Source organism: Neodiprion virginianus, chromosome 6, assembly GCF_021901495.1.
Source record: "Neodiprion virginianus isolate iyNeoVirg1 chromosome 6, iyNeoVirg1.1, whole genome shotgun sequence".
Lineage (NCBI taxonomy): Eukaryota > Metazoa > Arthropoda > Insecta > Hymenoptera > Diprionidae > Neodiprion > Neodiprion virginianus.
Window position 1 is genome coordinate 8,652,677 of NC_060882.1, and position 23,862 is coordinate 8,676,538.

At 39.1% G+C, this 23,862-nt stretch overlaps 1 protein-coding gene across 4 annotated transcripts in view; it reads left to right on the forward strand.

The window, feature by feature from the left end:
• The window catches only part of LOC124306935 (protein kibra), a 61,906-nt gene extending 38,332 nt beyond the window's left edge, over positions 1 to 23,574 (forward strand). For 2 of the 4 annotated variants that reach the window (XM_046768109.1, XM_046768108.1), the window contains exons 5-13: positions 14,050 to 14,158; positions 14,259 to 14,418; positions 14,518 to 15,999; positions 16,321 to 16,407; positions 17,599 to 17,788; positions 17,911 to 18,363; positions 18,480 to 18,695; positions 18,803 to 19,281; positions 19,413 to 23,574. In XM_046768109.1, coding sequence (XP_046624065.1) covers positions 14,050 to 14,158; positions 14,259 to 14,418; positions 14,518 to 15,999; positions 16,321 to 16,407; positions 17,599 to 17,788; positions 17,911 to 18,363; positions 18,480 to 18,695; positions 18,803 to 19,281; positions 19,413 to 19,917 — 3,681 coding nt within the window. In that variant the 3' untranslated portion in view covers positions 19,918 to 23,574. Of the gene's footprint in view, positions 1 to 12,034; positions 12,481 to 14,049; positions 14,159 to 14,258; positions 14,419 to 14,517; positions 16,000 to 16,320; positions 16,408 to 17,598; positions 17,789 to 17,910; positions 18,364 to 18,479; positions 18,696 to 18,802; positions 19,282 to 19,412 lie in introns of those variants that run through there. The other 2 variants (XM_046768110.1, XM_046768111.1) reach the window with 2 other exon arrangements.
• Positions 23,575 to 23,862: the final 288 nt, after the last annotated feature.

The following is a 23,862-nucleotide window of genomic DNA, read 5'->3' on the forward strand; positions in this document are numbered from 1 at the left end:
ATGCGACACCATATTTATTATTATTTATTATGCACGTATACGTATACACTGTACATGTAATATACGTAACGCAGAGATACGACGTCGATGCCTGGAGCGCGAGTTTCATGCGTAAGGAGGATTATTTATCGTATATATAGCGAGTAGTTTTCGATATTGCTCTGCAGGTTGCACGCATTTCTTGAAAATGAAAAAAAAAAGGAAAGATAATCGCGCACCATATTCGGTACGTGTATAACTAACAATAAATGTATCCACCTTACAAACCGCGGCCAATGGGTTGTTAACTATTTATACGTGTATAATGCATAATGTTATACAACCGGGTCTGTATAAATAACGTCATTTACAGACTGTGCGTCGCCTTTATAAGGTAAGAACTCCTCCTGCGCGTTTATGACGTATTCCCGTAAAGGGCTGTAAACTAGACGCTCAGTTTCGAAGAACTTTTAGCAATTTTGCAGTCAGTGCGTGTCGAGTTTTACTTGCCTGCAACCGACAAACGAGCCATTGCACTTTTATCATCCCTTCGGCACTTTTTTCACATATTGTGCGAGATATTGAATCGATAGTCGTTGTTGGTTTTTTTTTTTTTTTTTTTTTTTTTATCCCTATTTCTTTGACTAACGAATATTTTTTGATAGAATAAAAAAAATTATTCATTTTCGGCGTTACGCATCGGGCGTGGTAAATTTTTTGCACCATCTGTTATTGTTATTATTAAATAATTAATAAACACGGAGTGGTTGCGTCGATAATAATTAGCTGCAACTCCTGCGCTTTGTCAAAATCGTTATCTTCGGTACAGTTGGCTCTTGGAGAGCTGTAGAATTATTTCATCTTCTTCATAACGTATGTAACAAGTTGTGCAGAATATGTTCTTTTTCTCCCATTAATGTATAAATAAATAAATAAATAAATAAATAAATAAATAAATAAATCAAGAGAGAAAGAAAGAAAGAGTTTGAACAAATAGTGTATCATTCGTATAATTAATATCTTTTAATTTTACACAGCTGTGTGTAATGAATTGCACTCTACTCGTACTCGATATGCAACGAGAATAAATTGATACAATAATGAATCAGACGATAACACGAGTCGTCTGCAATTTCATTCGCGTGTAGAGTACTATTATTCATATTATTATTATTGTTGTTGTATTGTTATAGATATGCGTGTATACGACACTCGATGCTTGACACATATGCGTAAACTTACGTATATATATATATATATATAATATATATACGCACACGTATATTAAAAAAAAAAAAATCTTATAACTTATTGGCCAACGATATTCGTCGTGGGCTTTTACCAACCTCAAGTTCTATTTGGCATATGTTATAGCTATTATACATATATACCTGTGTATAACGTTTGTTACCATCCTCAGCCCGCGGGTGTATGTACACATATGTATAGGAATGGAATGCCGGGGATACCGAGCGCCTGGCCTATAATATATACCGCGTCTCGAGATATCGCTCGGTAAATAATTGTAGTCGCGCTTATCTAAAACAAGCAACAAAATATACGTAGAGGTATAATAACTTGCTCGTGAAAATTGACATCCTGCAGCTAGAGACGATTGCAGAGAGTGAGTGGGCTTTGTTTTTAGATTTATTATACATTTTATTACATTTACCTGTATATATAAATGTTATGGAGCCATCGTTCCAACAAAAGAACACCGTTGCGATAAAATAAAGAACAGTCTTTTATTTTCGCATTGAATACATAAGAAATTTGCAGCTTTGAATAATCGCGAGACGTTAAGGGGCTGCCCCCGTCGATTTTGACGTTGACGTATGTATCTCAAATTATCCAATTCCACGTATCTCGAAGGCGAAAAAAGACGCGTCAGCCCCATTGTATATACAATTCTGAACAAAAACACTACGGAAATGTATTGGAATTTTTTTTTAAATTCAGAATTGCATACAGAATCGCGTCGTTATTTCCGTTTTCACGTTCGCTAGATGGGGATCCCCTAATTTCTTTTATGTATGCAAGAATATCGCGCAAACTTATGGATATAATCTTTCAGCTTGTGCCAGTCAGTAATGTATACTCACCTGACGATGAGTAAAATTAATTTTAAACATCGCGCCGTGATGCGCAGCTGCGAGCCTTGAAGTAAGCCACTGTTCCCGTAAGCTTCATTTCGAAATTAATCGCGCCTGAATACATATTTTCGCTCCGGCGTTTATGATAATTGCATTCTCGATGGCGCCAGCGTCGAAAGAACTCTGTAAGACGCGACGCGGCTTCGGGGCCATCTGATCATCACGAGTACTTGGAGCGCATGCGCCAACGGTTTGGGCCAGTCGAGTCGGGCCCGAGATAACCAGCAACGCTGCTGATGCAGCACGCGATTTAAGTTTTAATCAATTACATCTCTCTTCTCAAAATTACTAATGTCTTTGGATGATTAAACGGAGTTAATCGCTCTAATCATCCCTGTTGTATATACTACGTGTATATATATATATATATATATATATATACTTCGTACTCGTATATGTACATCCTTATATGATGTTGCAGAGGACAACCCAATCAGTTTGTTGTATCATCCATCCATCCATCCATCCATCCATCCATTCATTCATCCACTACGGCTGGTTCACCTTAATTTCTACATATGTATTACACATACGTGATATAATATGCACGCACAATATGTTGGAACGGTAGAAATATTGACTTGTCTACTACATACATCATTTCCACCGATTGATTAATAGCCCGCAGGCTGACTGATGTTCAATAGATAGTTATATACACTCGAATATTCTGTCTAGTATTTATTTTTCAATATTCTTTTTCGAATTCGAATGAAATGTGTCGCGTTAGAATTGAAACTATACATATAATATAATATGAAATCGTAGTGATTTACGATCGTATCGCAGTAGGTATTGTCACAGTTTACTTCCTGTACAGTAATATTTATTAATTCCTTAAACTTACGGGCCTTACGGCTAACTTGATTTCGGTCCGAAACAAAATGCTAGTTCGATTCTACACTCGCGTCGGCTGCATCGCCAGTCATTGGCGGATCATTTGTACAGAATCGAGCTCTCGAATTTTGTTCCGGACCGAAAACAAGTTAGCCGGAAGGTTAAGTCATTCATAAACATTAGTGTACTCTGGATATTTAGAAACAATTGACGATGAACGGTTAACCTAAAATTTCAAGCGTACATCGTCAATTTTGCACTATCTGTATGTGATTCACTTTTTATCATGAAACCGGAAGTTGCATGCAATGACACGAGCTTTGGTCCTCGCTTTTAATGTTTATATACGAAAAATCGGATATTTTTCATTTTTTGTTTTTCTTCGGTTGCTTCACTTTTCCCTCGCCCCCCCCCCATTCTCGGCGAGTGAGAGAAATGGTGGCGCACTCTGTGGCAAAACTCGCGAACTACGCTGCGTCGATGTAGAATCCAGCCGAGTTTTATACTCTTGGATAAAACGTGCACACTTATGACACACATACGGGAAACGATCGGTCAATTATTAGTGTTCTGCTTGTTGCAAAGTTCAGGACTTTGATGGTGTAATGTGGCGTTCCTGTTTCTTGGAACCGGAGACGCGGAACTCGGAAGAGTTTCGGAGATAACTTACACGATTGTGAAAAGATATTGGGACTATTTATTATAGATGGTGAATATGTTGGAAGTCCGAAATGTAAATTCAACATTTTTTTTTTTTTTTATACACTTTATCCTGCAGATGTGTTCTCGTCGTATTTGAACTTATTTTTTTCCCCATCCAAGTTTCATTGGGAATATTTAACAGGATGTGGTTGAAATAAATTTAACACGACTTTGAAAGATTTCGGTCTTCCTATTTTTATTTGGACGCGCGCCTTTTTATTTTCTACGCACATGTATTATTTTTTTCTCTTCTTGCTTCCAAAAGTGTGAATTTTATGAAAACCATGCGGGCCACAATTTCAGTCGCTACACGCTACGCATAATATTCAAGTTCGAAAAATTGGAGGAATAATTATACGATCATCCGGGCAGTGTACGGAATAAAGTCTTGTATGTTTAGTTTTCTGATAATTAAAACAAGGTGATAGATTATATACGCAGAATAAAAACAAAAACCAAAAATAAGGGAAGAAAGATAAATAAAAATATATGTTGGAAAAGGGAAACAAAGTAAAGAAATACCGCGGTCTCTCTCTTTCTCTCCTTCTCTATCTTTCTCTCTCTTGTTTCTGAGTAAATTATAATTATAACCGCGAAACGTTGGAAGTTGCCTTTGCACCAGGTGTGTCCATCCACGACGAGTCGAGGTATGTCGGTTCGTGAAGATGGAGTAAAAAAGGTGCCTTCGGCGATGCCAAAGAGGTTAAAAGAATTTAAATCAAATCCGCGTTTACACCATATACTTATATTCGAACCAGTTTCTGCACTGTTTGTCGAAATCATGCTACGAGTCGTTTTGTAACAAACCTCCGAGCAAGAAGAATGTCGAATTTACCAATTAAGATGGTAAAATAATTTTTTTTTTTTTCGTTATTGTTCGTTGTCGTTGTTGAATCAAATGACGTTTTTCTGCACCTAATGAAGAAATCACTTCTTTCGCCACGTTTCGAAGAAAACTTGACAAAGTCCTTTCTCCGTACGTATACATACGTACATAATGTATACAATTATGCGTTATTTCAGTCGTTTAAATTAATATATCTGCCGCAAGCTTGTTGGCTCTTGTTCGTTTTCATTACTTTCCCCACTGTTTTTCATTTTCCGGGAATTTGAATGCTCGTATTGTCCGAAACGCTACGGGGTGGCAGCCGGGGGTTTGGACGTCGCGTGTCTCGCTGCAGAGTTCCCGGTCCGCAAACCCATCGCCCTGACCATCGCCATCGCCATGCCGTAATACCAGCCCGTATATTCTCTCCGAACGGCCACGTGCGCGTCGAGAAATCCTTCTTTTATATCCCCCGGCTTTTGTTCGAAAACTCGGCAGCTGGTCCGACCTAAAGAAATTCCTTTCCAGAGCGTCAGGCCCTGTAACGCTACGCGATCGGGCCTCGGATATGTACTTACTTTTCTCACCAGAGAGATGGAGGGACCAGAGGGAATTGGAAATTCCCGCCTCCCTTATTCCCTTACCATTACTGGCCAACGGAAATCATTATTGGTAGCATATATATCGAACTAGTCGCATAGTTTGAATTCCGTTTCCGTTCTTGCGTCTCACTTACGCGATTAACTTCCGACAAAAAAAAAAAATGTACGTGTTTATATATTTCGACGAATCAAGCTAAGGAGAAAAAAGATTCTTTCTCTCTTCAGCTTCTTCGCTGACGGTTATTCATCGCACACTCGTTATGTATACGTAGTTTTATACGCACGTACCTCGTACACACGCATCGAAACATAAAATTTGTGCACAAGTTTGGGACTTGACTGGCACGAAAGGGGCCTGAAGGTTACGGGAAGAAGAGGAAAAAGGGGGGAGTGTGGCGTGTAGGTTCATAGGCCGAGCCTCGGGGGCCACTGAGAGTACGGAGTTCCAGGGCCCCCCTCGGGCCCATTTCGAACGGAATTCGGTAGCCACAGGGGTATCACGTGAGGCTGTCTCCCTGCAGTAGCGTTCTAACCCTAATCATTTTAATCTCCGGCCGCATTTTGTTCACCCCGATTTCAGACCTCCACGCGTCCTTCGTCAACGCCCATACTCCCCCCAATTCCCAGAAATATTTTGATCGAACGAAATCATCGTATTACATGTAACCTGTATGCGTGTGAATGCATACTCTACGTTTTACGTGTTATACGTACATTAGTACGATGCGTTACACGCTGTGCACGTGGAACGACCATTTTATATATCCCATGGAATATCGTTGAAAAGATAAATGAGAGGAGAGTAAACGGAAACTGAAGGTAAAAAGATACGACCGAAAGAAGAAGAGAGATTTTTTTTCTTCAAATTTACATCGATAGCCAAACTATCATTATCAACCGGGCACAGCGGTGATTTGATTTGATGCCGTAAATATTGAACCGGCAAGTCACGCATCTCGTCGTAGGTATTATGTTAATCTGGTACATACTGCATATTATCGCTAATGTGTTTACTTCCGTGAAAGTTTATTAGTATTTTTTTTTTTAAGGGTTCAGTTAAGAACTCGCGCCAGATGCGACGCGACGCAAGCGCGTAAACAACATTCTTTGGGACTGATGCCGGATTGTATATTATTGTGTATAAACGACTCTCAACTCGCGATGCAAAATTTGAATGTAATTATATATCTTTCGGAAATGGGATTTCGTTGTATTCGTCGAGTTGACTTTTTCTGTTACTTATTTCAATATATTTTTATATTTTTCCGACGATCTGTCGTTTCACAACGATTGAAGTCAGATTTAAAAAATTGTAATTTCTTCAATTTAATACAAGAATCATCGTGAACAATTTACTTGACAAGGCGGTTAAGACTAAAATCATTTTCGGAAAGTTTGAATTGACTTTGCTTGCGTTACTAATTTTTCAACACTTTCTTACGCTGTGTGATAAAAAAAAAAATTCTTGAAAAAGTGAAAAGAAAATAGAACAGAAATAAAAATCAAATTTTCAGAGCACAATTAACATCCTCGCGAGGTAGGAATCTCCATTAATGCTTTTCAATTCGTGCAACCCACATCAAGCCTCCCTCAAAAATATTACGTACGTACACCAGGTTGTTTATAGATATTCAAAATCCCCCCCCCCCCCATAGTCAGGATGACACTAACGTTGCTGCGTTACACACTCTATTCCCCTATAATACATATATATATATATATATATATATATATATATATATATATATATATATATCTCTGTTTAACGTCTCGTTGTTCGCCTGGCTGCTGGTCTGACTGGCTGTCTATCTATCCGTACGTCCGTCTGTCTCACCGTCTGTCTGTCTGTCTGTCTGTCTATCTGTCTGTCCGTCCGTCTGCCTGCCAGCCTGCCTGCTGTGCAGTTCACTTTTGTGTGGGCATACGCAAGATATACGTGCATGCATACATGCATGCGCAACGTGTACGCCTAACCAACGTTTCTATACATATATCCTATGTATTGTATTATATGCATGTATAAGAACGAATTTGCCATCACTGACGAAACACGCAGAGAGGGAGAGGAAGAGAGAGAGAGAGGGAGAGAGAAGTTCTCGATTATAAACACTTGGCATTCCTCGGGTATAGCGTGTCCGTGGCGTAGGTATAGTGGATTCCCTCCCTTGACCCGCCCTTCGCCCCCTGCTTTCCTTCCTTCGCTACCGCAACACGGCACGCTATAAAAGGGGCCTTACCGGGCCTCACTTACCGCGTGCCCGGAGCCGAGCTCAGATAAATATGCGGGAGGGGCCGGAATTCCTCACTCGGCTGCATTCCATCCCTCCCTCCCCCCTTGCCCTTCCCACAGCCCTGGCCCGTTCCGAGCTCGCCGTGCCCTCGCTGCTGCCTCCCCCGCTATCCCCTCGCCTCCGCTGCCTGCTGGGCCTTAAGGCCTCCCCCTCCCCTTGTCTCACTCTCTCTCTCTCTCGCTCTCGCGCGCGCGCACTTGGCCTCCATCGTACAGTGCCGATCGATGCTTGTATGCAATATACAAATATGTATAAATATATACACACACATATACATATGCACACTTCTTTCTCTCGCTCTCTTTTACTCGCTCGCTCGACTCGGACGTTTCTTCTTCTTCTTCTCCTTCTTCTTCTTCTTCTTTCTTTCGTTCTTCACGTCTCTCTGTCCTTCTGCCGGACGAACCTGAGACGTTATTCATTTCACTGGCTCCGCGCGCGCACGAAGAGAGCGCTGTGGCAAAGAGAGGGAGAGAGAGCGAGCGAGAGAGGGGGGGGGAGAGAAGAGAGTCGGTCGAGTGGGCTTGTACCGCGGAATGTGCTGAGATGGAGCCACTGATATGATAGCGGCAGCACACGCGTTGCAAATTATAGCGAGAGAGCAGAGAGCAGAGAGCGGAGAGCGGATAGCAGAGAGAGACGGCGGGTGCGTATCGCGCGGGGTGGATGGAACCGAAGAAACTATCTAACTTACTATCTATTCCTCCCTCTTTCCTAATATTTTATCTCTACAGTCGATTTTTATTCGCGTTCAGACCGCGGTATGCGGTAAATCGATGCAATATCAACCTTCTTTTATTTCTTTTTTTTATCCTCTCTTTCTATCTTTGCAGGAAAGAGAAGGAGGCCTGCGAAATTATTCGTTTCTATACATTATCGTAACAGCTGTACAGTGTCTATCGTAATATAGGTATATATACACATGTGTTTCGTATGCGAGAATATTTTGAAAAGATGCGCAGTTACCTGATATTAATATTATTATACTTACCTGTTATAAGATTCGCTAATAGTTGTGTGAGAAATCGATTTCTCTTTCAAACGAATACCTCTTAATATTTTATTATTATCAGGTATAGTACCTGCGATTATATAGACAGTTATTGAAATTGCGTGTATTTTGTACGTATAATACACCCTGCAGGTATTATATGATATCTACGTTGGTTGTATGTTAAAATGCTGTTGGTATATTCATCCGCGAGTCGCGGTGTTACATAACACATTCCGTTTGTTCCTTGTTTTCTTTTTTTTTTTTTCTTCCTTCTTTCTTTCTTTCCTTTTTTTTTCTTTTTTTCATTCCTTGTCTACACAGGTACGAGCCACTGCGGTACCGATAGGTATAATAACGTTGTAGCGAATCACGAACAGTGCTGAGTGTACGTCTCTAGCAGAGAAATAGAGATGGGAATAATAAACGAAAAAATTGAAATTCCATCGACCGATCGATTGAGAGTGCGGGATAGCGCGTAACCTTATATCTTTCTCTGTACCATGCAATACACACGCATACTTATAGGCACGTATGCATTTGTATTATAGTCGTCGCGCGGGGAAAGAATCCGCGGCAATCAGTCAGGCATTCGAACAGAGGGAATACCTCCTCGGCACAGGAGAGAAATAAATGACTACCGTTAAACCGCGAGGAATATAATATATATATATATCTGCCGATGCTGGCGCTGATGGCATGCTTTTTTAAATTGAAGCCTGTATAATACCGAACCCGCGACTAGATCTGAATTTGTTTGTCTCGGGTCGACATTCCGCGGATGTTATGTGCCTGTATGGGTATACGTAATATAATAAGCCTGCAACCACGTTTCGTCGTCGTTCGATCTCTCCTCGTTCGCTTGTGGGCGTTGCATTCCATGCCATCGCTGGAACTTTAGGTAAAAGAAGAAGAAGAAGAAGAAGAAGAAGAAGAAGAGGAAGAGGAAGAAAAAGGAGGGGAAGAAGGAGAAAGATAGGGAGGAGAAGAATAATAAGAATAAGAAGAATAAGGCCCCGCGAGTTCTTCCGCGTCGTTGCTTTCCTTCTCTCGCGCGATCTTCTGTATATATATATGTATATATATTATACGTATACACACTTATACCTATACGGTGTAGATAAATCAACAATCTCTATACTAGTTCCAGGCTCTTCCTCTTGCAGAAAATCCCCACTGTGTCGTGTATTATTACGTACGAATTACTGTACGAATAACAAAATGAGCAGAGAAAAAGTCGAGAAAGGAATGTAGAAAGAGTGGAACAAGTCAAGTTTTTCTTCATTTATCCCCTGTTATTGTTGTCGTTGGTGTTAATAATAAACTGTGAATCATTCAGCGTTATCTGTGAGAATAATTTATATAAAAATTGACGCGCATCGCTTCTATTAAAAGAAAACAAAGCTCGTACCGTGAAACGTACGATTGTCAGAAATCGCAATAGTAGAAAAGAAAATAAATAAATAAGACCGCAGTCGGTAGGGAGAGGTGGAATTTCGAAAACGAAAGTCACGGCATGTGCAGGGTGTACGATTCGAAACCCCGGAGCAAACCGTTAAGAACAATAATTAGGGTCGGCATGCACACCGCGTAAATATCAACGTCTCCGCAGTCAGGAACGCGGGTCAATAGTTGAGCTCGAAATAAAGGTACGTATGTGTGTGCGAGCAAGCCGGGCCCCAGTTTTGTTGGGACGGCGGGAAGGAGCGGCGGGCGAAGAGGAGGGGAGGAGGTAAGGGCAAGAGAAGGGGGAGAGGGTCCTTACCTTCGCTCTTGGATGATCAGAGACATGCTGATGGGCCGATGGGCTCAGAAATTCCAACAAGGACGAGATATAATGTGGGGACTCAAGGTCGGCCCTACTACCGTGGATCAAAGGGGACGGGAAGAAGGGACCGGTGAGCTACGCTCTCGGCTGCTGCCGGGCTGCTCTTATGTTGCAGTCTTGTGTCGTGGGGCCCGAGCCGCCCCTTCTTCGCTGGGCCCGCTCGCTAACGTCCCTGCATCATCGTCATCGTCATCGTCATCATCATCATCATCATCATCATCATCATTATCATCATCATCATCATCATCATCATCATCATCATCATCATTATCATCATCATCATCATCGTCATCGTCATCGTGTATGCCCGCATTTTCTTTCACGGCGTTCGAATTCCTTGTACAAGCGTGCGTATGTGCGTGTACGCACGCATGAAACGTATGCAATGGTACAGGAAAACGGAGAGACGGATTCTAGCAAATTCTATGTACAACTGACGTTCCAGACACGTTTTGGTCTAAACTCGTGGACTTGTTGTTTATAAGTTGTTAACAAGTAGCGGCCTATATCTGTAGAATATAGATTGTCAATGAGTCACCCGTAATTTGCAGATGCTTGCATACCTATGTACGTACATCTGGTATGTATGCGATGTACAAGGTATAATATGTACCTGTTAACTAGCGACTTGACTTTCTGTCAATATCGTATGTGTGTTTGACTATGACGAAAAAAGATATGATTATGTAATAATAATAGGACGAAAATATCCTGCAAAATTTCTAAACTTCTTCCTATGTACCAAAGAGTCGTACGTATGCACATATGTATATGTATTTTCGGACTTTACTGATATAAATATCAATAGCGAGCTGTACTGAAAAAACTTGGGTTAAAATTATGACTAGATGCACGTATGTGAAATATTTGACAGATGAATTTAAACGTAGGCAAAAAATCAACACGAGCGTAGTGGTTTCACTGTTTATACTTTGTTGATTGTTTAGCATTCATGATATTATTTTCAAAAATAATATGCTCACAAATCATCGACATTTATCTCTGCACGAACAAAAAAACAATGACACTAGTTGGTAGTTTAGTTTTATTGTTTCACCTCCGACGAGGATGTAAAAGCTGAGAACTTAGCATTAGGGGTATGTTGGAATTTCGTGCGAATCCATCAAACCGGAAAACACATTTTAACTAGTTTGCTAATGTTCCGAGTTATGGATATGAGGATAAAGTCCGGGAGCTCGAACATCTGGGTGATGGGCATTCACCGTTAATATGGTATACACTGTACCGTATAACGCAAATCTTTGAAGCATCGATTGTTTTGACGTTCAGTTAGAATAGCTAGTGAGGGAGGATGGTGATTTTCTATTTTAATGTATATATGCAGTGTACGCGATAAATAATGAAAACAAATTTGTTACGTTACTGGGGGCCCACGGGAGACGAGAAGACGAGAGATGAGGCTCTTGTTTTTACGCCGTGTAAAAAGAGGGGAAGGAGAACGAGAGGAAGAAGAAGAAGATGATGATGAAGTAGAGAGTAAGAATAATGTATAAAAAGTACCAGAGAATCTGGAAGAGAGACGGTGGTGTGCCGAGCGAAGAGGAGGAGCCGGATCCGAAAGCGCTGCAGCAGCATAAGAAGCAAGGGAATACGAAAAAGAAAAAGATCGTATGAAAGTAAGAAAGAAAGAAAGAAAGAAAGAAAGAAGAAGGAAAAGAAGAGGAGGACGAAGGAGAATAAAAAATAAGAGATAATAATAAGAAAGAAGCAAAAAATAATGAAAAAAAAAAAAGAACGACACGGCGAGGCGAAAGAAGAAGGAAAGAAAAGAAAAAAAAGGGGGAGGGGGGGGAGGCAAAAAAGGAGGGAAAATGAAAAAGAGACCCCTTAAAAATGGAGGACGGAGGTGGGGATTGGAATTTCGGGTCCATGCCCAAGAACGTCCAGTCTCGAGGTGGCCTTCGTGATGATGAGGTGAGGTGAGCAGCAGCGCGCACCGCTCGGCACCAGAGGAGATCCAAAGAGATCCCCCAGTCAAGAATCGGAGCCGATCGCACCGGCATGGACCGTCAGTTTGCCCTCTGTGTCCTTGTCCCTGCTCAACGATATCAGCATTATATAGAAGAGTACAATCAGAGTTATCACTATCAGCAACAGCAGCAGATATACGAAAACTCCGTCTCCCAATATTACATGAAGATGTGCTACCACAACGATTACGAAAACGAAGAACAAATACAACAGTTCTACTGGGAACAGTGCTACAGGCAGAATTGCAGTGACGCCAAGGCCTATTACTATTGTGAATACGTAAGGAGTAAAGATCGTTTAAATTTCGAGAAGTGATTTTTTTTTCTTTCTTTTTTTTTCATACGTATACATTTTTATTCGGCCTTCTCGATTCACGTTTCATCGTCGAACAAATATTGCTGCCTCCTATTATGGTTCAATGAAACGATACCAGATATTGTTGCAAGGAGAAATGTGCGCGCACGGATCGATGATCATCGCTATTTCGCGTTAATTGCTTTTAGATCTACGTGTGTACAATTTTCTCGAAACATCGTTACATTTCAATAACTTTATTACAGTGTGCACACTCCACACGTTTCACATATCGATGGAATGGATTTTTTCCCGATCAATTGTTATACCGCAGCGAGTATTTGAGTGTTCTTGTTTAAAAAAAAATTTGTTATATTGTCTCGGCAGGACGAGAGTAAAAGTAGATAATCGACGTCTTGCTAAATCAGACGTGAACTCGTTATAGCTTTGACGATGACTGTTTACATACAGGAATGCACGTGTTTACTTGAATAGCAACGTTTCCATTAATATTGACCATATTAAAAATAATAATAAGATTTCTTATCATTTGGAAAAATCGCTTTGTTCTACCTATATGAAAACAATTATTTCAAATGCATCAATTAAAGCCTAATCTATTCGACGAAAGAAACAAGAAAAGAATTTTTACAATTCTTTTGCACTGAACACAGGCAAGCAGTTTAAAGTCAACGTCAGGAATATTTTTTAAAAGTGGAAAAAAAAACACATTTACCGTAAAAGTTGACGAAAACAACGCGAGGTCTTTATACTATTATACAATAAAAACTATTCTTATCGTTTACCAGTATATATTGTGTGGAAAATTTCTGTATGTTGTAAATTTTTACAAACACAAAAGTTGACGTTCTTAGTCTGAATTTGTTCGTATTGAATCTGTGTGAAATCAAACTTGTCTGCAGCTTGACTCTGCGTTCGCTGTCGGCGCGCAACGTATACTGCTCGAATTTTCCTACATTATAAACTTGCTGAGTAGGAAGTTGTGGTTCATCTAGACAGAGATTGCTGGGTGCAGTTAATCGGGGAATTTAGTACAAAGGCTTGATCGTGTTTAATTCGATATATGCAGTGACCAAAACGATCGATGACCTAATTATTGCAAGTCACGCATGTTGCAAGGCTGGCACGCTAGCTGCGGGGCATCGTGATACTCGGACTATTTCGATCACGTTATCCGTAGAATAATAACAGTTATTAGAGAAATGCTTCGGGGAATCAGAGGAAGCTCGAGATGCAATTAACGGCGCTCTCTATTTCTTGATATTCAAAAATTTATGAGAACACATCCCATTTCCTTGATAGAAACAAAACACACCTTGTACGATTTGAATAAAATGCTTTTGAACCTGACAGTTTTTATGAAAACACAATGCAACTGCACGTATTTTTCTTTTGATTTCAACAAATTTAACATTTCAGTCAGCCCGGTGAATTTCTTTTTGTTCGAATAGAGATTCGTTGTGCTTGACTAGGCTATTGTCAAAAATCATTCTAACTTATCTCTGACGTAATCTTGTCTATCTTCTGTTTCAGGCGAAGAAGGAAATCTACGATGTCAAACAGCAGAGGCTGTGCCTTGCTCAAGACGAATACAATCACCTCAACAATGCTCTGACAACCCTAGGAGCATCTCGCACAAGTTGTAAGTAGTAATCACTTTTTACTACGTGATCAACAAAATCGTTATATTGTTTCTTGAGAAGCTGTTTGAAAGTTCCTAAATCCAACGTTTCTTAATCCAGTGTGCTCCAGCTCGAGTTCTCTGAGTACCAAGTACGACCCGGACTTACTGAAGTCCGATGTCGCCCTCGCCAGGAGCCGCGTCTCGCGGCTCAAGCGAGAACTGGAGCAAATTCGCGCAGAGATGAACTGCACCCAACGGGGAGTCGATACTCTTGCTAGGTAAGTCATCCACCGATCCTAAACAGATCTTTGGTAAAAAAGATGTTCGATGAAAAACGAGACTCTTTACATTCCCTCTGTGACTTTTTTTCCTATCAGCGTGGAGCAAAAGTTGAACGCGCACAACGGTGGATGTTACAACATCACGGAGGCTCAGGCCATCATGACCGAGTTGAGGAACATACAGAAATCCCTTAGCTCTGGCGAAAAAGAAAAGGCTGAGCTCATGCAGTCGTTGGCAAAGCTTAAGGACGAGCTGACGAGGCTACAGCTGTGCGAAGGAAGTCCCGACGCGAGCACACTGAGTCTTCCTCAGGAGAAACTAAGCACCGCATCCCAGACCGACTTGTCCGGCGAGTTGGTACCCATCGGTACTAGGCTAGCCGAGATGGCCAGGATGAGATTGCAGTACGACGAAGCGAGGAAAAGGATACAACATATACAGCAGCAGCTCGCCGATTTGGAGGAAAAGGTGATTCCCGGTCAGACGGAAAGCGACAAGGACAAGCTGTTGTTGTTCCAAGAGAAAGAACAGCTTCTGAGGGAACTGAGGAGTATAACGCCGAGGACAAGAACTCAGCAGGACATGAAGGACATACAGGGCGAAATAAGGAAGCTGGAACAGGACCTAAACACCGCGCTTGAATTGTCCAACAGAACAATCACGGACAGGGTAAGACTTCACGAGGAAAAACAGCTGCTGCTACAGCAGCTCAGAGATGCCCTGAGGTCCATGGCTCTGTTGGAGGGTCAGCTGAAGACCCTGAGTGCCAGCACCTTGTCCGTAAGCAGTAGCTCAAGTTTGGGCAGTCTCAGCACGACGAGCAGCAAAGGTTCTCTTAGCTCTGGTCTAAGCTTCACCGACATTTACGGAGGCCCGCAGTATCTCGGACCTGTTCAACAAGAGAGGCCGGTAGACATGGTCGATCTTCACAGACGAGTTGAGAGACTGCTCAGGGGTTCCGATCAGAACTTGGGGAATCTCGGGACGCCGTCCCCTGGCAGATCACAGCCTAGCCTATCGCCGAGGTCAAGTTTATCCAGCGTTAGTCCGCCGGTTTCGCCTCTCTACGAGAACGCGCCTATGGGTCCACCGCCTGCGTACGAACAGGTAGAACAGCAGAGGAGACAGCAGAGGCTTCTCGCCTCGGCTTCGCCGCTGGATCGTAATCAGCTGGAAGACAAACTGGCCGAGCTTAGGCTGAGCCAGCAAGCGATTCAGGAACAGTTGTCGGCGAATTCCGAGCACTCGAAATTGAGCCCGCAACCGCCGGTAGAATTTCAATCCGGCAACATGTCGCAGGGGAGCGGATTGGGCAGGCCGGCAATGCCTTTACCGCAGGAACCGCCGTTGTCACCTATTAGCGAAACACCTCCGCCACACGGAACTAGGTCTAGAGCGAGCAGTTCTGGTACCAACACTAGATCCGTGTCAGCGGCTGTGTCTGACGAAAGTGTCGCTGGTGACTCTGGCGTTTTTGAAGCCTCGAACAGAAGACGATTGTCCGGATTACTCGGCGTCGATCCGCTTGCCCTTGGTGAAATGAACCTGGAGACGGCGCAAGTTCAAATCAAGCTAAGGTGAGTTATTTATTTTTTTAAACGTCCTGGTATTCGTAGCAGTGGATAAGCAAATACAGGCATTTCGAAAATTTCAAGTTTGCAGCCTCTAACGGTTCGGTGTTCCAATTAAAAAACTAAAAGACCTTTGGTAAAAGGTTCAATTGCATATTACTTCGAATAATCCTGCGAAATATGCTGTGTGTAGAAGTCTGTAAATATACAGTGATGATATTTGAACTGCACCCATCCTCTCAACGAGTTCTCTATTCAATATCTAGGACGACATAAAATGGTAATAAAATCCGTGTCATTGACGTTCTTGCATGTCGTGTGTTTCAGGTATTCAGTAAGCGACGGGTTGCTGCACATTGGAATAGAACGTGCAAGAAACTTGGCTGCGCTATTTATTCCCGACAACACGCAAGTGTGAGTAAAAAATTTATCAAGCACAAAGAAGAAAAATTACGAAAAGATCTAGGGTAAACAGAACATTAATTATTAGTAAATATTGAATCCGTCGTTACTGGAAATACTTCTGTACGACTTTTAACCCTGAAGTCTGAAAGTGAATGGGTTTGTACAACTGTGATGTAAACACTGTTAAAGTACGATTGTATGTGTTTATAGTTAGACAAATGCCTTCTGCTTAAATTATGGTGAAAGTGAAGAGCGTGGGCTGCTGCTGATTGTGTGTACTTCCTAGGTGGCACAGTGGACAGACACTTTAATTCCACCGATCTTACATCATATACACTTGTATGCAAATATTTTTACAATCATTATTATGCTTATCGTTAGCGAACTGCTGAATGCACGATTTGTGCTTCGCGGACTTGGAAAACACAACAATTCAGGTACCTTTTGTGCACTTGCGAATTAAATCTTGTTAGTAATAAAACCAATTTATGGTATTCGTTTTGTTATACCATCGGGAGTTGTTGAAAAAAAAAATTAGTGAGTATTATTTTTGACCATCATTTAGAAAAACTGTCATTAAATCTGTAACGAAACCTGAAAATTTAGGCCATAGCAGAAATTTGCGACAGTTTTTACAACTAATTTGTCTAAACTAATAAACATATGTTTCCTGGATGATATGAAAAAACTGCAAAGCTTAAGTTAGTCTTGACACATTGTCACCATATACCATCAGAACGTGAAAAACAGTGAAATTCTTTAGTAGAAAGGAGAATTTTTAAACATCACATGGCAAGATAGCAAATATTTATCAGTGAAATCAATGGATGACATCATTTCTATATGTCATACTATGCTTGTTCAGAAAGTCATTAACATTTCTAGAATTGGAATACGATTATGAAACCAAGCTGTTAGATCAATGACCACCTGATCTATACCTTGGTTGACAATATTATGTAACGTTTACTGGTTCCGTCTATCCTCGGTATTATTACACAGTCAGTTGCCTATTAGGTATTACTGGGCCTTATATAATACGGCGTTTCAATAATTAGCAATATCATAGAATATATTTTGACTCTGAAAAAAAGTATTATTCATATTAGTGAATATCATTTTCATTCACTAATCGACGTTTTTCTGTTATCGCTGATTCCATAAACCGTATATCACAAGGGTAATTTTTATATGTTACAGATATATTAAAGCAGCCTTACTCCCGATGCAACCTCCAGTCAGTCATATGTACTGCACAAAGCCTGTAACAGACTTGCGAAAACCTACATTTGGAGAAACATTTCCAATATCTGTGCCGCTTAACAAATTATACACAAAAACCTTGCAAGTCAATGTTTGGTGCACTGGCGGTGAATCTGAGGAGTGCTTGGTGAGTTATGACTCTTCTGAAGCTCTGAAATACTGATAAAATTTTTGGAAATTTCGGATTAAATATTTGAAAAATTGAACGAATCTTATTAAAAATGAATCTCAAATTTATCTATTCATCAGGGTTCAGCCCAAGTCTCACTGGCAGACTTCAGTCATGAATCACCGAGCGTCAAGTGGTACAACATCCTCTCCTTCCGCTTTATGCAGCCATCTACATCCGATACGACAAGTAACGGTAGTACAGTCGCTAACAAGCAGGGTAAACATGACAAACAAGAGTCAGATATTTCAATGTACAGAAGTACTCAAACCCAAAATGCAAAGGAGGAAAGTAGCGACGAGAGTACCATAATAAGTTCCCAAACTTCTACCTTAACACGGAATCAGGGATGCGAAGAATTGCAAACAGCTGTGGCCCTACGTCTTGAAGAATTGGCCAACTGTCTTGGAAGTCCCGAGGAGGAAGATGAAGATGGGGATAGCGATAGCGGAAGTGAAGATAGTGACCAGGAGGGAATTATTGTAGAGTTTATGTTAGAGGACAACGTTTTAGAGGATGTATTAGAGCATGAGGTTAGTTATCACCGATGCCCTTGTATTAACTTGTCAGTACAGAATGTGCGACGAAACAAAATGTGTGAAAGTGAATTCGGTGCATCGTTTAACTAGCGAACGATATTTTGTTACAGGAAGACGAAGAACTAGCGGAAGAAGAGAATCAAACACAGGACAAGGAAACGAACACAGAGTGTATTTTCATTCCCGAACAAGGCAAGCAGCGAAAATTGTCAGCCGCAGGTGTTGTTCCTGGAGCTATTCATGACGATAAGAATTCCATCGTCATTAAACGCAGCCAAACTTTCTCTCCTAGTGCAGCGGTCAGCAGAAATCATTACATTTGCAGGGTAAGCATGTAATGAATAATCAACCACTATCCACTGTCAAACACATACATACAGCAATTCTATCATTGAAGTCATATATAATGAAAGAATTTTTTTTCATCTTACAGTTGAACCGCAGTGACAGCGATAGCAGTATGCCACTTTATAGGCGCGGTGGTCCTTTCCAGCGGAACTCGGTTGAGAGACGTTCTTTGCGTTGGCGACGACCCTCTTCTGCCTTGAGCTGTAAAACAACTTCGAAAAAATCAAATCATCTTAATTCAACAGCTAGAACTTCTCTGGATCTTGAATTAGACCTTCAAGCGCAGCACGCAAGGCTGACCAATTTGCATGACGAATTGGGTAGATTGAGGGATTTAAAACAGAGGCTTGAACAGGCCAGAGAAAAGGGGGACACGGATCTTGCTACGTGGCTGTTGGAAGATCACAAATTCCAAAATCTTATGGCACAAGCCGAGTGCGGGAAGAACGGGAAAAGCGCTGAGGATAAAAAGGTGGAAAAAATGTTGAAGAAGACATCCAAGGAAATATATAAGTTGCGGAAAACTAAAGCTGGCAAGGGAAAACCAGATATTATTTCTTTCAAGTAAGTAATCACAATTTTCAAACGTCAATTTATTTGGCAAATTTCACTGCCGAGTTTTCCAAAAAAAATCTACACAATCTACTAGAAATGTTTCACATTTTCTTGAACGCATTTACGTTTTATTTTTTTAGAGAAAAAATGGCATTCTTTACACGCGTTAACCTGAATGTACCGGTGCTACCTTCGGAGGATTTGATATCTGAGAATGTAACAACCCTGCCGTCACTTCCGCATAGAAGACATATGTCGGAACCAGCGAGCAGCCAATCTGTCGGAGTTTCTAAAACCAATGTTTATAGTGTGTCAAATAATCTATTGACTAATTTAACAAATAACGCGTCAGCTGCTTCTTCAAGTGGCAGCGCAGGAACAAATAATACTAGTGGTGCGATTAAAACAAATTGTGCTACAAACAAAACAAATAGTGTGAGTCATATTCCCGCGAATGACTCTGGAATCTTGACGGCGGAAAAATTGAGTCAACCCAGCCTGGAAACAGACAGTAGCAATACACAGTGTCAGGCTGGTCAGACTGAAGTTAATGTGAAATCGTCGGAAGAAGCATCGGAGAGTGGTAGCGGAGAACCTAAAAGGTACGAGTACGTTGTAGATCGAGTTCTAGGTGTCGAAGTGTAAATAGTAAATAAATAGAGATATAACACTTTATTTTCAATTATATCAAATGTTAGTAGATATATTATAAGAGTGAATATAAGAAAAGGAAAATTAAATAAAAAAGATCCAATTAACGAAACTTGAGATTTCGTTATTTCTTGTTTAAAAAATTGGTACGTGTAACAGAAGTTTTACCTCTATACATATCCGTATGTTGACACTATTTTTAAATCGTGATATGTCGAACTACATATTACCATTGAAGTGTCTGGTAATATTCACAATAAGAAACAATGAAGAACAAAATAGACGGATGAACAATTGAAAAAAAACTTTATAGTAATAAACGCAAATCACTATACTGTGCCATGTGGTGTATGAGTAACATTACCGCGGTCTATAGTGATGAAACAATTGGGCACAAGTTTCTCTATTTTTGTTAATCATCATTTTGAGCAAAGAACGGTTTCATATCTTTCGACACAAAATGTAATGAGTATGAATATGTCAACAAATGGCGTACCCGTTTCACTTTAAACACTTTTAATGTACGACATGCTGCTTAATAAGGATCGGTTGGAACAAAATTCTGTTACAGTACCATATTATACAATCAAGTGTTTAGTCAGAAACCATGGATAAGCACTTATTAAACAAAGGGAATTGTGAAATTACCACGAGCTAAGCAGTAAAAACGACAAAAAAAAACGAAAGGATTAAATTTGAAAAGTTGCCAACACCCCTTTCCGTTTTAATGAGATTCTTTTTTCTCTTAATACGTAAATAATTTAAACGAATACAAAATGTAGAACTATTAGTTAATTTTCATGAAAATGAAAATGAAAAAAAAAAAAAAAACATAAAAGCAACAAAACACACAAACAAACAAAACTGTCTGTAAATATGCAAGCATAAATTATTTAATTCCAATAACGATTAAATATTTAATTGATAATTAATTAATTAATTAATTAACTGTCGTAATTCTGAAGAATTTTGATTGATTGATTGACGATTATTATTTTGTTTAAACTAGGGCACGTGACCCACCGAGCAGCTGGTCTGCGCTTTGAACAAATTAAATTTTGTGCCCTGGTGAGATGGAGATAAGTTTGGTATTTTTTTTTTTTTTTTTATCATATTAACCTAAACTGGGATTACAGGTAGACTAAAATGAAGAACCGTCAGACTGAATTATTAATTTTTGTAAGAATCCGTTTTTTTTCTATTTTTTTTTTTTTTTTTTTTAACGTATACCTATATATTTTGACAAAAAACACTGATAGACAATACCCCGGAGATCGTGTCGTAATACGAGTCTCTGCATAAAGTAGCGAAGAATGTTGCAAATTTTTTTCTTTTTTTTACGTACCGTGTTGCTATAGCATTTTGTATATGCATAACTTGCATAATTGACGCATGTAAATCATAACTGTATAATAATTGTTATCTTTACACCCGTGAGTTCCCTTGGACAGAGAACAGTACAAAATTATATGAACATGTCTTGTTTGGTCAAATATTAAAGAAGAAAAAATGTTGTAGCAGTCATTGTAACAGTTAAGAACCCGCGACATTAACTGCCAAATAAAGTAATAAATATAAATGATTTATTAATTTTTGAATATATATGTCTATTCAACTAGAGAATGAAAAATCGAGTAATATATAAGGTAATTCGTACATAAAGAATAAAAACATCTGTTCGAAATATGAAAACAATGAATACAACAACACGAATATATTATTACAGAAATACTACAGGTAAATTTATCATGTATGATCATGAGATTGCCTTGTGAATACAAAATGAAAAGTGAGAAGAAGAAATAAACAACCAAACGGCACGGGCGAAGAAAAGAAAAAAAATATCTATTTGATGATGATTCCAAAATACAGATCTGATATGAAAAAAACGAGTAAATAATAACAACAACAACAACAAGAACAACAACATCAACAACAACAATAATAATAATAATAATAATGAATAATAAAAATAAAAAATGCCCATATTTTAATATAATTGTTAAATAATTAAATATACATAGTAAAATGCTAACTGACTGAATACCGAATGTAAAACTCTGTTAGACCTAATTTTTTTTAAACTGTTAACTTTTTGATAATATTGTTACTGTTGGACGTCTTTAATTCAAAATACGATATATAAATTCAAAGCGAAACTGAAAACGTAGTGAACTTTGATAGAAAATCTTGTAAACAATTCGCGAAGCGATCGAGTACCTACCTTTATGTTATGGCGAAACGATAATTTCTCTATTCGATTCATAACGTTCCTAATCAAATCGAATAGTATATATATATATATATATATATATATAATAGACATGCACATGTATACCATTTTGAATTAAGGATCATCCAATCATATTATTTGTTGCTATAATTGTTAAAAAAAAAAATACTCAGCCACTATAAGCTACAAAAAAAAAATAAACGTTTGTTGAATTTGCGTGAAATAAAATAAAAACGTCTTATGCCTATTTTATATAGTAATATGAACTTTGTTAATAGTATATTTTCACATCAATTCAAAGGAAACGTTGAGAGGAAACGAGAAATTTAGAATATTTCTAAGTGTTACCGTTTATAAGCAGTCATTCATGAAAAATTACATTTTCAACAAATTCTTATAACGTTCAAAATACACAATAATCATCAATTAAGACGGTCAAAAACCTATATACTAAAATTACTCGTACTCACGTATGTATGCATACACATACCGGGAAGATCTCTTGAAGCGGAAGTGTCACTCTGAAATTGGGACCGACTGACAACGGTTAATATAAGGCATAGAGTCACCCGTGGTAGCATGAAAAAACTCCGTTTCGCGAGATCATCTCGAAACCTAAGCTTTAGAAGATGAAAGTGGAGAAAAAATGGGGCAAACAGCTTGCCGATATTTGAAGAAAAGTAACTATTGAGATACAATTTAAAACTGTTCCATGATAGGAATTGGTGAAAGATAAATTATAACCATATGATTTAAATTTTAGAGAATCATTTGCTTCTAAGAAACAACATATCCCAGTTATAATTTGAAATAATAAAATCGTACTTTCGTTTCGGGCGGTATTGTTGCTTTATCATTTTTTTCTAATTCATATTTTGCCAGCGGGAGGGCCAACGTGGGAAATTATAAATTCAAGATTTGTACATAAATCTGTATATATTTATAAGCCTCTAATGACTATGATATATTTCATGTAATATGTAACAAAATTATCCTATGTACACATACACACACATCCACATATAAGTATACATGAAAAATTGACTTACAAAATTATTATAAATATTATGAAACATGGTCAATACTTGGAATAATTATTATTATTTTACTATTATATTATTATTATATTATTATTAATATTATTATTATACATTGATGTATACGTGCTGTCTCCCTACGTGTTGTTCATATTAATGTCTATCGGATATCAATTATATTATGTATTATTAATGTTATCTTATGTATTATTACATTATACATCGTATTATTAATTCAATATGATAATTTCATGAGAAGGAAAGAATACATACACACACGTATACACAAATGAAATGCTTTGTGAATATTGGTCCATATATGATAATAATAATAATACTTAGAAAGAAATAATATTAAACAAATTAGATGTCTCACCATAATTTATTTGTCAGTCATGTTTTGATGATTCCACATCTCCTCTTAGGATAAAGTCACGCAATAAGGACCAACAATCGGGTCTACGCAAACGACAATGGATGTACAAAACGTCATTAATTGAGTTCAACTCACTAGGGCATATCCCGAAAACAAAAATAATTCAAATGAAAACACTTTCGAATCCATGCTGCTATGACAATCGTTCTTCAACTTCGATTATACCTTTGAGCTCTTTTTAACATTCACCGAGATGAGCTGAAGAAATCCAATGGTGTTGGCCTTCATTTGCT